Genomic DNA, 16046 nt, shown 5'->3' on the forward strand with positions numbered 1-16046 from the left:
TTATTATTATTATTATTATTATTATTATTATTAATGTTATTACCCCAGGATCTCTTTATGAAGGGTCTTGGATCCTAAGGCTGCGCTGCCTGGAGTAGCAGGGAAACGTCGACTCCTTTGAAATTTCTTTTGAGGAGACTGTACTCTCAGTGTGGCAGAGCCTCACCCGAGGTAACTTTTCACTCGGGGGTAACGCAGAGCAGGCTGAGTCCGGTAACACCCAGCAGGTCGTGTTGAAGGAAGAAGTCATACCAGAACACATGGCCTAGAATGATCCCGTCTGGTCTATGCTTTAGGAAAGAGTGTATCAGTTTTGGCACTAGTGGCAGACACACACACACACACACACACACACACACACACACACCATTTAACTTGAAAGAAGAGATGATAAATTAATACAACAGGATACAGTAGGTGTAGTGCAGGGGAAGGAGGAAACTAGATTTTGTTATAGATAAAGTGTCATTCAAGAAGGGAATAAATTGTGTATCTTGAAAAATAGTATTCGCATATGGGATTCGATCTCTTATATAAGGTACAGTCTCATGTGAGATTCGATCTCATATGAGGTTGCATCTCATATGAGATTCGATCTCATTTGAGATACGATCTCATGTGAGACTCGATCTCATGTGAGATTCGATCTCATTTGAGACTCGATCTCATATGAGATTCGATCTCATGTGAGATACGATCTCATGTGAGATACGATCTCATGTGAGACTCGATCTCATATGAGATTCGATCTCATTTGAGATTCGATTTCATTTGAGACTCGATCTCATATGAGATTGTAGATCTGGACTCCACACTGCAGTGTTGACCATTGGAAGTAACCTGCTCATAACGTAATGTAAGGTCGTTAACTAACCCCTATTATATCCAACCTGACCCTCAGCTTTGGTCACCAAAGGCCATTTGACACTGAAATAGGTCTGCCTCGTCAGACGCGCAACCAATGAGTCATTCATCTTGAACTGTTTTCGTGTTTTCTTGGGCAACAAAATCTTTATTTTCTCATTTCTAGATACAGTGCCTCATGATGAACTCATGAGTTTTGATGAGGGTGTTCCTCTTAGACACACACACCTGCTCCTTCTCTCTCTCTCTCTCTCTCTCTCTCTCTCTCTCTCTCTCTCTCTCTCTCTCTCTCTCTCTCTCTCTCTCTCTTTCTTTCTCTCTCCATAATGAGGGGTGTCTGTACAAGCAATATATGTAGGTATACTTGTGCAAACAGGAAAGGAAAGCATGTGGCTCCTTCCCCACCCACCTCTCCCTCTGGCTCAACGGCCATCAGGGATAAAAGAGAAAAAAAAAAAAGATGCAAAAGAAAATACCATGCGGTTGGGTTATGGTGGTTGTCGACTTTAGGCATTATTGGTGGGGGGGGGGTAGTGATGGTTAATGATGGAGGGTTGCGGTAGTGTTGGAGGGTTGCAGTAGTGTTGGAGGGTTGCAGTAGTGCTGGAAGGTTGCGGAATTGATGGAGGGTTTTAGTATTGTTGGAGGGTTGCAGTAGTGTTGGAGGGTTGCAGTAGTGCTGGAAGGTTGCGGTATTGATGGAGGGTTTTAGTATTGTTGGAGGGTTGCAGTAGTGTTGGAGGGTTACAGTAGTGCTGGAGGGTTGCAGTAGTGCTGGAGGGTTGCAGTAGTGCTGGAGGTTTTCAGTAGTGTTGGAGAGTTGCAGTAGTGTTGGAGGGTTGCAGTAGTGCTGGAGGGTTGCAGTAGTGCTGGAGGGTTGCAGTAGTGTGGGAGGGTGACAGATGATAGGGTAATATAAGCCAAAATTGCCATACAGATAAAGACAGTAATGGGTTCAGGTTGAAGATTAGTTCCCCATTACCTACACAGCAACACCCATCACTTGTTTATATACGTTTCGACGACCCGAACTTTAGATGGCTAAAGGAAAAGAAAAAATCTTACACCCTGTTACTGGAAAGCAAAGAATTACCTTTTTCGTATTTCAAACGAATCTTTTATATATTTTTCTAGAATTATAAACCCACTTTACATTTTAGATTTTGCCGCAGACATCAAAAGTATTTTCCATTAATGACAACCATGTGATCCTACCCCGAAATAGATAGAAATATATATATTTTTTCAAACTTTAAAAATGTTGAATAACATGTTAACCCGTCCGTAATATAGGCTTTGGAAAACGCTTCTTAGAAAACGTCGTTAGGAAAGAAAATATTAAAAATAAATTTCTCAAACCTGAAGTAATTATTAATAGTAATAATAATAGTGATAATAATAATAGTAATAATAATAATGATAATAGGATAATAATAATAATGATAATAATAGTGATGGAAATGATAATGATTTTGATGATAAAAATTTGATAATACTTATTATAATAATAGTTATAATGATAATAATAATGATAATGATGATAATAATAATAATAATGATAATGATAATAATAATAATGACATAGTACTGACACATAGCGTTGCTACATGTAGGTCCGCCCGACCATCATAGTTGGCGACACCACATCTCCCACAACCAGGGTCATCATTGCCACAACGAGCGCCACATGGACAACACCAGGGGTTGTAAAACCCTCTCTCTAGTCTTTGAAAGATAAGTGGACCTCGTCCCCCAGGGTGTGCCCCTGAGCACAACCAGGTTCTGGATTCAAATACGTGAAGAGTTGCAGGTTCACACAGGCCGATGGACCAGTAGCCCCTCACAGGAGACGTAGGATCGTAGAGGTTTACCTGACTGTGTGTCGTGGTGACGTCAGAGGCAGTGCTATACTCACAGCTGGTGTTTGGAACCCTCTCCTCGTTGCTCCATCTTCCCTCAATCTCTGAAGACCAAGGCCCGAAGACTCATGTTTCTACCACTTTCCTGGAACACTGTGAATTTATTCTTTCAGGCCAAATATTTTTGGATTATTTCTTCTCCTCCTCACGAGTCCATTGTTGTTCTTAATGGCTGTGAGTCGTGCATCAGTGGATGTTTAGCCCAGAATATTCGAACCGTTTTCCTTCATCATTGTTTACGTCGCCTCTGGATTCCATTACCAGAAAGTCGTCTTTCTCAAGTGCAGGTTGACAGCCACGCCTTTTCCAGGATTGAGACACGCCTTTTCCAGAATGAAGAGCCACGCCTTTTCCAGGATTGAGACACGCCTTTTGCAGAATGAATAGCCACGCCTTTTCCAGAACTGAGAGCCCCGCCTTTTCCAGAATGGAGAGACACGCCTTTTCCAGAATGGAGAGCCAACCCTTTTATAGGATTGAAATCACGCCTTTTCCAGAATGGAGAGCCACGCCTTTTCCAGAATGGAGAGCCACGCCTTTTCCAGAATGGAGAGCCACGCCTTTTCCAGAACTGAGAGCCACGCCTTTACCAGAATGGAGAGACACGCCTTTTCCAGAATGGAGAGCCACGCCTTTTCCAGAATGGAGAGCCACGCCTTTTCTAGTATTGAGAGCCACGCCTTTTCCAGAATGGAGAGCCACGCCTTTTCCAGAGTGGAGAGCCACGCCTTTTCCAGAATGGAGAGCCACGCCTTTTCCAGAGTGGAGAGCCACGCTTTTTCTAGTATTGAGAGCCACGCCTTTTCCAGAATGGAGAGCCACGCCTTTTCCAGTATTGAAAGCCACTCCTTTTCCAGAACTGAGAGCCACGCCTTTTCCAGAATGGAGAGCCACGCCTTTTCCAGAATGGAGAGCCCCGCCTTTTCCAGAATGGAGAGCCACGCCTTTTCCAGAATGGTGGTGGTGTATGTGATAAGTGCATCTGCTGTCCCTCGCCTGTGTGTGGTGTAGTATATGATGACTACATTTCCTATCACTCGTATGTGTGATGGTATATGTGATGAGTGCATTTCCAGTCATATATTTCATATACATTTCTAGTTACTGGTCAGTCAAGCGTGATTTCCTCCCTGTTATATACATAGCTCTCCTGTGAATCCTTCCCTCAGTGGAGAGCTGTTGGTTAGGTTAGATTTATTGAGTTCGCTTCCACAATATTGCCAATTCTCCCGTGAGGTTCTGCCGGCGGCATACACGCCTTCCCCGTCTGTTTAGCTTAGGATTGAATTCAGTGGATTTCAAGTGGTGAAGTGTCACAGTGGAGAGTCTTCGTATTTACTACGGGGGGGAAATCAGATTGTGTTATTGTCGTGGTGTGTTCGAGAGAGAGAGAGAGAGAGAGAGAGAGAGAGAGAGAGAGAGAGAGAGAGAGAGAGATGGCCAAAATTAAGTCACATATGAAAGTGATTTTGTTATCAGTGTGCGACTTGAAACCCTGCTGAGCACGGAAGCCGTTACGCATCGTGCTGCTTAGCTGTATGGAGACCCCCCCCCCCCCCCCCCACACACACACACACACACACACACACACACACACACACACACCACCTCCTTCACCACCAGAGCAGGATAATATACACGTGATATCCGCTAAAGGTAATTTTTCCCCGATATACGAAACTTAAAAAAAAGCCGATTACTTTTTTCATTTTCTCTTTCTTTCTAGAAAGATCCCGCTTAATAATAACCTAAGGCCATGAGCTAGCTAACACCTGTGTATACATTGATATGAACACGTGTAGCAGTGTGTAGTGTGTGTGTGTGTGTGTGTGTGTGTGTGTGTGTGTGTGGGGGGGGGGGGGGAATTGTTCATTATAGGCCAACACATGTACAGATACGTTTAAAGTCATTCGTGAATTTTATTAACAAAAATACATTTATATACGCATTCTTGAGTCTGTAATGAAGCTATCTTTAAACATACTTGTGAAAAAAAAAGAGATTTTAGGTTTCAAATCGTTTTCTATCTAAGGCGTTTTCAGGCGTAACTTATAGTTTCGAATGGGACACGAATGCCATCAGTGCTCCATCAGAGCATTGGATTCGTATTTCGTGAAGACAGGGCACACGAAAGGGATGTAAAGATTGGCCCTTAAAGACGAAGTGGGAGGACGGGTTAGTGGGTGGTGAAGTGTGGCGCGAAGTGGCACTTCATGACCACAGAACACCCTCAGAGGTCGAGCGAACTGATGTGGGCAAGGTCTCCATGTGGTGTGGGGGAGATAGTGATAAGGGTCGCATGGTTCTTTGACAAGGGATCCAGACTGGGTTATGGGCCTAATCAAAAGAAGGGGGAGGTGAAAAGGAGGTCTATGGGTGGGTGGGGGGGAGAATGAGGGTTCTTTTGCCGACCCTCGTCTTGTATGGGGGGGAGAAAGAGAGAGTAGGGGCAATGGTAAAGGGAAGTGTGTGTTGTGTCGTGGTTGAGATTGAGGGGAGGAGGCTCGTCTTCTTGTATGAGGGGAGGAGAGGGGGAGAAAGAGAGAGTGTAGTGGGGTAGGGGGGTTATGGTAAAGGGAGAGGGGGTGTTGAGTCGTGGTTGGGAGAGGGGAGAAGGAGTGTTGAGTCGTGAATAGGAGAGGGGAGAAGGAATGTTGAGTCGTGGTTGGGAGAAGGGAGAGGAGTGTTGAGTTGTGGTTGGGAGAGGGGAAAAGGAGTGTTGAGTCGTGGTTGGGAGAGGGAGTGTTGAGTCCTGGTTGGGAGAGGGGAGAAGGAGTGTTGGGTCGTGGTTGGGAGAGGGGAGAGGAGTGTTGAGTTGTGGTTGGGAGAGGGGAGAAGGAGTGTTGAGTCGTGGTTGGGAGAGGAGGGGAGAGGGAGTGTTGAGTCCTGGTTGGGAGAGGGGAGGAGTGTTAGAGTCGTGGTTGGGAGAGGGGAGAAGGAGTGTTGAGTCGTGGTTGGGAGAGGGGAGAAGGAGTGTTGAGTCGTGGTTGGGAGAGGAGGGGAGAAGGAGTTGCGTCGTGGTTGGGAGAGGGGAGAAGGAGTGTTGTGTCGTGGTTAGGAGAGGGGAGAGTGTTGAGTCGTGGTTGGGAGAGGGGAGAAAGAGTGTTGAGTCGTGGTTGGGAGAGGGGAGAAGGAGTGTTGAAGGGGACAAGCCGTTTGAGTAAGGAGTGACGTGAGATAAGGCAAGCGCCCAGCAGTCAGGTAATGAGGTGGTAATGAGGCGGTGAGTCTGTGCCAGAGGCTGGGAAGACATGGAGTTGTATAGTGGAGGAGGGGCCTGGTGTGGATAGAGGGTGTGGATAGAGGACGTTGGTGGAGACCGTGGACCCTAGTTTCACTGTGCCGGAGGATATGTAGGTGTGGTGATGTGATGTGGAGGATGGTGGTGAAGGATGGTGGTGGAGGACAGTGGTGGAGGACAGTGGTGGAAGATAGTGGTGGAGGGTTTGTGGGTGTAGTGGTGACATGATGAAAGGTGAAGGATTAGGGATAAGTATTGGTGTGTTGGAGAGATATTGTTGGAGGATGGTTTCCTCCTTTTTGCGAGGGAGTGGATGGTGTGTGGATGTTAGTGGTAAGGCGTTGGTGGATGTTTGAATGTGGTGTTCCTGAGATAGGAGGAGGATAATGGAGAATGTTTGTGTGTGTGGATGTGCTGATGATGATGGAGAGTATATGTAGATGTAGTGATGATAATGAAGTGTGTGTGTGTGTGGACGGAGTGATGATAATGAAGGATGTGTGTGTGTGGACGTAGTGATGATAATTCAGAATCTGTGTGTATGTAGTGATGATAATGAAGATTGTTTGTTGGATGTAGTGATGATATGGCACTGGGGATTATAGTGAGGTAAGAATTAACTTATTACTTCTTTACTTTATCGTTCTGTTCTCACACTGACTCCATCATCGCCACGTCTGAGAAGTAATACAAGAAATGATAGTGACATTCATCTGATGAATAAGATATATATATATATATATATATACATATTTGCCTGAGTCTATACAAGCACACATTATTCTCCTCACTTCATATGTAATGAAGTATGGCGTTGGTCAAGCAAGTTCCTCGCAAACAATTTACATTTTGCCTGTGTTGACATTTACATAAACATTTTACGTTTGCAGTGCTACGGCCAACTCACACCATAGTGGCTCCTTGAAGAACCAGAGAGAGAGAGAGAGGAGATAGAAGGGAGAGAGAGAGAAAGAGAGAGAGATTATGAGATAGACTCTTGCGTTTACTGCTCGACAAATCAGAATCACAGATCCGTGGAGTGAGGCGTGAGTGCTCGTAATCTGGGCTTAGACATCCTGCACTGACTTTGTTGTTGTCTTTTTGTATATTAAGTGGTCAGGCGAGAGATAGGCCAGCCAGGCATGCCGGGCCATGCCCTCCTCCGAATATAATGGGCTGTACAGTCTAGCGTCGTGGGGGCCCCCCTCCTCCTCGTCTCGCCTCTGTGTCTGCTGCTGAATTAGGAGGTTCCACGACACTTGGGCTGCTGCTACCCGCTTCTGCTGCTGCTCTCTCACTCCTCCTCCTCCTTCTCCTCCTCCTTTTCTTCTTCTTCTTCTTCTTCTTCTTCTTCTTTTTCTACTACTACTACTACTACTACTAATACTATATTACTACTACTTTTCTTCTTCTTCTTCTTCTTCTTCTTCTTCTTCTTCTTCTTCTTCTTCTCCTCCTTCTACTTCTTCTTCTTCTTCGTCTTCGTCTTCTTCGTCTTTGTCTTCTTCACTTACACCTCTTCTTGGCTTTACGAAGCCCCTTCCTTTTATGTTGGTTTATGAGTTTGTTTGTTATTGCTGTTGTCACGTCTCGTCATGTGTTGCTCAGTTTTGGTTGTGTCGTGATTGCGTCTTGAGGAGCTGTTTTACCCTCTCGCATTTCTGAGGGAGTCTGGAAGACGTTTCTCCTCGATGTTACCAGTGCGTGAAATTTCCGTACTTCAGTATTATTTATTGTCCCCAAAATCTCTCTCTCTCTCTCTCCCTTCGTTGTCTCTGATCCTCGCCTGGGCACAGTTGACGTAGTGTTTTTGATATGGCATTGTAGCAAGGGTGGAGTGGGTTATCATTGCAGGTTAGAGACTAGAGTCATTAGATCTATATCCATACTGATGCTTAATACACATTGATACTCCAGTTTGGCGAGGGAACAAGTGTGCTCAATAATAACATCTTTTCTTAGGGTTTTCAGTATATCTTAAGTTCCCGTTACTGTTATAGATTGTACTGTTGTATATCTTAAGTTCCCGTTACTGTTATAGATTGTACTGTTGTATATCTTAAGTTCCCGTTACTGTTATAGATTGTACTGTTGCTCTCCTGTGATCTCAGAGGTTAAGAGTCATCTAACTTCATCATTAACTTATCTCTGACTCGCTTGTTACACTCATTAATCAATTCTATGCCCGACTTGTTACTCTTTATCTTGGCTTGATCTCTCTTAACCTTCGTTATCAGAGGACATATTCTTTTTCTATCTTTCTCTCCCTTTTTTGAACGTCTGTGTCAGTTTCGGTGGCCTGATATCCGATTGTCGTGTCGGAGCGTCCCCATGGGACAGTATTGCCGTCCCAGCTGCATCGCCAATCGATTTGGGTGACTGTAAAATATGCTGTGGTGGGCGTCCGTGTCAGACGGAAGTGTGAGAGAGGCAGTATGGCATCACACTCCGTTTCAAGGGAGACAGAACTTTTGACAAGGGAGGTATTAGATTTTTACCCCATCAGTTATTGCTCTTTAGGGATTGCATCTTTATACGATCTTAGATCCAGCGTCTCAATTCTGTCTGCCCTTTAATGAACAGCCATTCCATAACTCCCTTGATCAAACACCTTTTGAGAAATCTACACAGATGATAATAGCAGCATACACATCTTCCTTTTAGCTGCGTCAGTGTTAACTTGTTTTTCGAAGAGGTGCGTATGATTACAATATATATATATATATATATATATATATATATATATATATATATATATATATATATGTGTGTGTGTGTGTGTGTGTGTGTGTGTGAGTGGATTTGGCAGCAGATGGAACCATGGGAGTGAGTCACAGGGTGGGGGAGGGGGCGAAGGTTCTGGGAGCGTTGAAGAATGTGTGGAAGGCGAGAACATTATCTTAGATAGCAAAAAATGGGTATGTTTGAAGGAATAATGGATCCAACAATGTTATATGGTTGTGAGGCATGGGCTATAGGTAGGGTTGTGCGGAGGAGAGTGGATGTGTTGGAAATGAGATGTTTGAGGACAATTTGTTGTGAGAGGTGGTTTGATCGGGTAAGTAATGAGAGGGTAAGAGAGATGTGTGGTAATAAAAAAGAGTGTGGTTGAGAGAGCAAAAGAGGGTGTATTGAAATGGTTTGGTCGCATGGAGAGAATGAGTGAGGAAAGATTGACAAAGAGGATATTTGTGTCAGAGGTGGAGGGAACGAGAAGTGGGAGACCAAATTGGAGGTGGAAGGATGGAGTGAAAAAGATTTTGAGCGATCGGGGCCTGAACATACAGGGGATGAAAGGCGTGCAGGGAATAGAGTGAATTGGAACGATGTGGTATACCGGAGTCGACGTGCTGTCAGTAGATTGAACTAAGGTATATGAGGCGTCTGGGGTAAACCATGGAAAGTTTTGTGGGGCCTGGATATGGAAAGGGAGCTGTGGTTTCGGTACATTACACATGATAGCTAGAGACTGAGTGTGAACGAATGGGGCCTTTGTTGTCTTTTCCTAGCGCTACCTCGCACGCACGTTGGGAGGAGGGTGGTGCCGTTTCATGTATGGCGGGGTGGCGACGGGAATGATGAAGATAGCATGTATGAATATGTACATGTGTATATATGTATATGTCTGTGTATGTATATGTATGTATACGTTTAAATGTATAGGTATGTATAGGTGCGTGTGTGGATGTTTATGTATATACACAGGTATGTGGGTGGGTTGGGCCATTTCTTCATCTGTTTCCTTGCGCTACCTCGCTAACGGGAGAGACAGCGACAAATGATAAATACATAAATATATATATATATATATATATATATATATATATATATATATATATATATATATACACACACACACACACACACACAGATGAGCCAAGCGATGTAAATGGAACAGGACGTGGAACAGATAAGGAACAGTTATGAGGAAAATGAAAGAAAACTACACTTTAGGAGCGGTGGATACAGAGATATACGAAATAGATAGAAAAAAAAAAGATAGGAAAAGATAAAGGGGTAGAAAATGGACGGCAGTGAGCACACGTGATGAAGAAAAACGGAGGCTTTGGAACCTTTTTTTTTGAAGGCAAACACGTACAGATGGCGAAGTTCTGGGAAAGATGACGTAAGAAAAGTGGGGAAGACTTTTTTCCCCTCACTGTCGTGGCTACTGAGGGGAGGGGGGGGACGAGGGGCGAATGTGGTTGAGGAAGCGGGGGGGGGGGGATGAAGGGGGCGTGGTAGAGGCTTGGGGTGGGGGAATTGTGGGGAAAGGGGGAGGGAGGGTTTATGGCACTGGGGGTGAGGATGTATGGTTCCCCAGGAACGTGTTGTGTGCCCAGCTGGGGAGGAGGGAGAATAAGAGAAAGGGGAGAGGAGAGGGAGGTGTTGAACGGGGAGAGGAGGGGGGTGTTGAAAGGGGAGAGGAGGGGGGTGTTGAAAGGGGAGAGGAGGGGGGTGTTGAAAGAGGTTCAAGAGGGTAATTAGGTGACGAGAACCAGGTAGATGGGTGGTGAAGAACCAGGTTAGGGAGGAGGGAGAGGAGGGGGGTGTTGAAAGAGGTTCAAGAGGGTAATTAGGTGACGAGAACCAGGTAGATGGGTGGTGAAGAACCAGGTAAGATGGGTGGTGAAGAACCAGGTAGATGGGTGGTGAAGAACCAGGTAGATGGGTGGTGAAGAACCTGATAGATGGGCAGTGAAGAAGTCGGGGGATAGTAGACAGCGGTTTCGAACAGCTTGGTCGACCAGCGACCCAACCCAACAGTCCGAGCTGGGCCCTGGCTGCTGGGTTGGGTCGAAAACCCTTGAAGCCTGGCTTCAACCAGGGCTATTAGCAGGTGGCCATGATGAATTGCACTGCGCAGGTGAGAGCAGAGATGTACTGCGCTGGGGAGAGCAGCGATGTACTGCGCAAGGAAGAGCAGCGAGGTACTGCGCAGGGGAGAGCAGCGACGTACTGCTCAAGGGAGAGCAGCGAAGAGGGAGGATTACACTGAAGGGCGAGTGTGTTTGAGGGCTGGAGGTGCCACTTAGAGAGAGTAGGAAAGGCCATTTAGTGCCATTTTAGGCCATTTAAGGGAGAATAACCTGTCTTGACTGAAGCGCCTTTTAAAAGGGAGAGAATGGGCTGCCTAGGTGGTGGTGGGGGTGGAGAAGAAGGGTGCCACTTAGGGAAAATGAGTAGACGATTGAAGAAAGAACAGGTGAAGGAGGAGTAGAAGGTAGATGCGCCCCGTGACGTCAGGAGTGAATGAACATTAAGGGAGAATAAAGGGTGAGTGGGATAGAGGGGCACTGAAGGGAGTGTTAATGGATGCACACCAAAGGGAGAAAGTCTTTTTTTTTTAAGGGGGATTTTTAGGGCGACGGAAGCGAGAGTTAATAGATGTGCATTGAAGGGAGGAACGTTTTTAAGGGGGAGATTATGGTGCCATCGCTCCTCTCTCTCTCTCTCTCTCTCTCTCTCTCTCTCTCTCTCTCTCTCTCTCTCTCTCTCTCTCTCTCCATCGTCTTATCTGCAGGTAGTCACAGCCTCAGATATCAACACGCGAGGGACAAATCTGTTTAATTCCCCCTTCCTGGGAGATGTGTACATCTGTATTATTCCGCCATGCGTTTCACATTCCTCTTTTGTTATTGATGGGTTTCATAGTGCAGATAATGCCGCCAGCGAGGGATTCCGATCCTCTACAGGTTAGGAATGGAGATTATCCAGTATATCCTACACGTATAACTTAATCTCAACATTGAACACATTGTAATGAATAAGATCTGGGAGTGAACAAACTCGTTCCAAGAAGGAGAAGCTGAAGGGAATGGACATGAGAGAACCAGGGAGCTCTGGACACTTCTTAGTTCAGCAAAATGTTCCCGGATTTGACATGGGGGAAAATCAATTCAGAGGTTGCCATCAGACGAGGGAAAGTGCTTTTTGAATACCGTTAAGTTGCCTGTAGTGAAATGTTCCAACACCTGTAGTGAAGCTGTGCTCACCTGATGGTAGGTGAAGGTACACTGCCTCACGTGATGGGTAGGTGAGGTTCACTGCCCCAGGATTTAAAAATGCCACAGGCAGAAGCAGGATCAATCATGGACTCCCTTGGAGTGACAAGTTCTTCGATGACACTGTACTCCTCCATATCATCGAGTGACTACGGTATACAGCCTCATGGAAAGTGTCGTCCCATACCAACGTCCATGTGCACTAAATACTCGTCTATCTATCTATCTATGTACACTTCTATCCTTCTATCTACCTATGTGACATCAGTTGTCTCTTTCATCTATTCCCTCTTTTAGAAAGTAATACAGAAAGAGAAGATTTCGTCCACCCAGCTCCCGTCCCTCCAAGATGCATCATTAACAACTACACACAACACCAGCCACCATCTTCGCCACCACCACCACCACCTCCTCCGCCACCATGACCACCACCAGGATCCCGGGATAAAATTTTCTGCTTCGTCTCCAAGCCACTTCTGCTTTAACGATATTGTCACTCAAGTCTTGTATATGGAACCGAATCATTAAATTGTAATTGAGAATGAGTAAAGTAGCATTCGTTGTTGGTGTTTGCAGTGTCATCCTCGTTGTGCTGGCGACCGGTCTGTTGAACTACGCCCTCCGGATGTACTCATCCCGGATGCTCTCCCTCCTGAGGGAGAGACACCGGGAGGCTCACTCCCTCTACATCCCGTTCTTGGGTCTTGTACAGTGCAAGGCCTTCACGCCCCCGGTGCAGGTCCACCCAGACACGTCCATCCCCTTCGTGGGCTACGTCTGGAAGGTCAAGGATGTGCTGGCCCTGAGGTCCTTAGTGTCTGAGCCTGTGGTGCGGGTAACGTACTTCGACACCTTCAGGCGCTGGGCGGAGGTCCTGGCCATCGGGTTGCTCCTCCTTACCAGTGTGATGACACTGGTAAAGGTTTGCCTGCGCCGTGTGCAGCAGAGAAGGTACAGTGAACCCGTGGTCGTGCCCTTGGCAAAGAAGAAGGCACGTAGAGCACGACGGAGGAAGAGGTCCTCTAAGAGCACTCCACAACAGTGTTCTGGTGAGAATCCAATCACTACACCTCCAGTCCAGGCTACACCTAAGACTTCAACCAAGGGGTCTGGTAAGAAGCCAGAGACACCAACCACTACACCTTCAGTCCAGGCTACACCTAAGACTTCAACCAAGGGGTCTGGTAAGAAGCCAGAGACACCAACCACTACACCTCCAGTCCAGGCTACACCTAAGACTTCAACCCAGGGGTCTGGTAAGAAGCCAGAGACACCAACCACTACACCTCCAGTCCAGGCTACACCTAAGACTCCAACCAAGGGGTCTGGTAAGAAGCCAAAGACACCAACCACTACACCTCCAGTCCAGGCTACACCTAAGACTCCAACCAAGGGGTCTGGTAAGAAGCCAAAGACACCAACCACTACACCTCCAGTCCAGGCTACACCTAAGACTCCAACCCAGGGGTCTGGTAAGAAGCCAAAGACACCAACCACTACACCTCCAGTCCAGGCTACACCTAAGACTCCAACCAAGGGGTCTGGTAAGAAGCCAAAGACACCAACCACTACACCTCCAGTCCAGGCTACACCTAAGACTCCAACCAAGGGGTCTGGTAAGAAGCCAAAGACACCAACCACTACACCTCCAGTCCAGGCTACACCTAAGACTCCAACTCAGGGGTCTGGTAAGAAGCCAAAGACACCAACCACTACACCTCCAGTCCAGGCTACACCTAAGACTCCAACCCAGGGGTCTGGTAAGAAGCCAAAGACACCAATCAGTACACCTCCAGTCCAGGCTACACCTAAGACTCCAACCCAGGGGTCTGGTAAGAAGCCAAAGACACCAATCAGTGCACCTCCAGTCCAGGCTACACCTAAGACTCCAACCCAGGGTTCTGGTAAGAAGCCAGTCACTACAACTCCAGTTCAGGCTTCACCAGCTTGGAAGTCTGAGGGTTCTGGCAGGTCTATGCGGTGGTCTGGCAGGGAAAGGCCCGACAGAACCCCAGCTCAGAGATCTGAGGGGTCTGGCAGGGAGAGAACCTACAGAACCCCAGCTTACAAAACCCCACACCAGACATCTAACGACAACCACATTGTGATCGAACACCCAACACAGATGTCTGGTAACCGGAGCCTTGTAAAGGAAACAAGGCGGCCACCCAGGAAGGACGCCAGTCTGAACACCTCCAAGAGAAATGACAGGTGGGTGGAGTGGCTGGAAATACCCTCAAAAGAACACTGCTACATTAAAAGGAGAGCTCCATCCATACTAGATGAATTGGACGTTAAGGTTACTGTCCCCGACACAGGCGACTATATCATCCTAGAAGGACGCCGTCAAGGGGTAACTAAGGCTTGTTTGAACCTACAGAGTGTGTTCAGGCTGACCAACGTTACTGACGGCGACCTTCACTTGATAGCGTCCAAGACCTCTTACAGGAATCGGCCCTCCAGAGTTTGGCTTTCTGGGCACATCTTGAGAACGGTGAATGTTGACCCCAGCTTCCATGGTCTAATTCTGGGTAAAGGTGGACAAAACGTGGCTGCCATTAGAGAAAAGTATGGCGTTCACATCCACGTGCCCGGGAAGGAAGAAGAATATAAAGTGATTGAGATTGTCGGACTAGCGGAAGATGCCCAGAAGGCCAAGACCGACATAATGCGGCTCCGCAGAAGTAGAGCTCCTCGGCCCTCCAGGAAGAAGGACAACTTCCAGAAGCGCTCTCAGCCTGATCAGAAACAGGACCAAAGTCCGGTGTCTGAGGCAGTACCTGAGGCAGAGCCCGTGGAGGTGTCTGAGGCAGTCCCTGAGGCAGAGCCCGTGTGTGAGGCTGTACCTGAGGAGGAACCTGTGTCTGAGTCAGTACCTGAGGAGGAACCTGTTTCTGAGTCAGTACCTGAGGAGGAACCTGTGTCTGAGTCAGTACCTGAGGAGGAACCTGTGTCTGAGTCAGTACCTGAGGAGGAACCTGTGTCTGAGTCAGTACCTGAGGAGGAACCTGTGTCTGAGTCAGTACCTGAGGAGGAACCTGTGTCTGAGTCAGTACCTGAGGAGGAACCTGTTTCTGAGTCAGTACCTGAGGAGGAACCTGTTTCTGAGTCAGTAGCTGAGGAGGAACCTGTTTCTGAGTCAGTACCTGAGGAGGAACCTGTTTCTGAGTCAGTACCTGAGGAGGAACCTGTGTCTGAGTCAGTACCTGAGGAGGAACCTGTGTCTGAGTCAGTACCTGAGGAGGAACCTGTGATGTCTGAGGCAGAATCTGAGGAGGAGCCTGTGATGTCTGAGGTAAAACCTGAGGTGGAGCCTGTGATGTCTGAGGCAGAACCTGAGGAGGAGCCTGTGTCTGAGACTGTACCTGAGAAGGAGCCTGTAATGTCTGAGGCAGAACCTGAGGTGAAGCCTGTGATGTCTGAGGCAGAATCTGAGGAGGAGCCTGAGTCTGAGGCAGAATCTGAGGAGGAGCCTGAGTCTGAGGCAGAATCTGAGGAGGAGCCTGAGTCTGAGGCAGAATCTGAGGAGGAGCCTGAGTCTGAGGCAGAATCTGAGGTGGAGCCTGAGTCTGAGGCAGAATCTGAGGTGAAGCCTGTGATGTCTGAGGCAGAATCTGAGGTGAAGCCTGTGATGTCTGAGGCAGAATCTGAAGAGGAGCCTGAGTCTGAGGCAGAATCTGAGGAGGAGCCTGAGTCTGAGGCAGAATCTGAGGAGGAGCCTGAGTCTGAGGCAGAATCTGAGGAGGAGCCTTCGCCTTGAGGAGCCCGTGTGTGAGGCAGAACCTCAGAAGGAACCCATTTGTGAACCCATTACACGTATACCATTATCACGTATACCAACCATTACGTGAGCATAGTTTTTCTTTCCAATATCTTTTAAAGATTAATTCTAATGTTCTTAATGTCATGCACCTTGTTCATATGTCATGCACTTTGTAATCTATCATTTCCTTGTTCTCGGGCACTTTAGGTGTTTGAACACATCATTTCCCATGTTCTTACGTACTATAAGTAGTG

At 47.0% G+C, this 16046-nt stretch overlaps 2 protein-coding genes across 2 annotated transcripts in view; both read left to right on the forward strand.

Moving 5' to 3' along the window:
* LOC139767233 (chondroitin sulfate proteoglycan 4-like) overlaps nucleotides 1-16046 on the forward strand; it is a 470609-nt gene that overhangs the window by 346680 nt on the left and 107883 nt on the right.
* On the forward strand, nucleotides 12368-15910 carry LOC139767231 (uncharacterized). The gene has a single exon (XM_071696374.1). It carries the CDS (start codon nucleotides 12571-12573, stop codon nucleotides 15787-15789), a length of 3219 nt encoding a protein of 1072 aa, XP_071552475.1. The 5' UTR covers nucleotides 12368-12570; the 3' UTR covers nucleotides 15790-15910.

This window comes from Panulirus ornatus, chromosome 59, assembly GCF_036320965.1.
Source record: "Panulirus ornatus isolate Po-2019 chromosome 59, ASM3632096v1, whole genome shotgun sequence".
In the NCBI taxonomy this organism is placed as follows: Eukaryota; Metazoa; Arthropoda; class Malacostraca; order Decapoda; family Palinuridae; genus Panulirus; species Panulirus ornatus.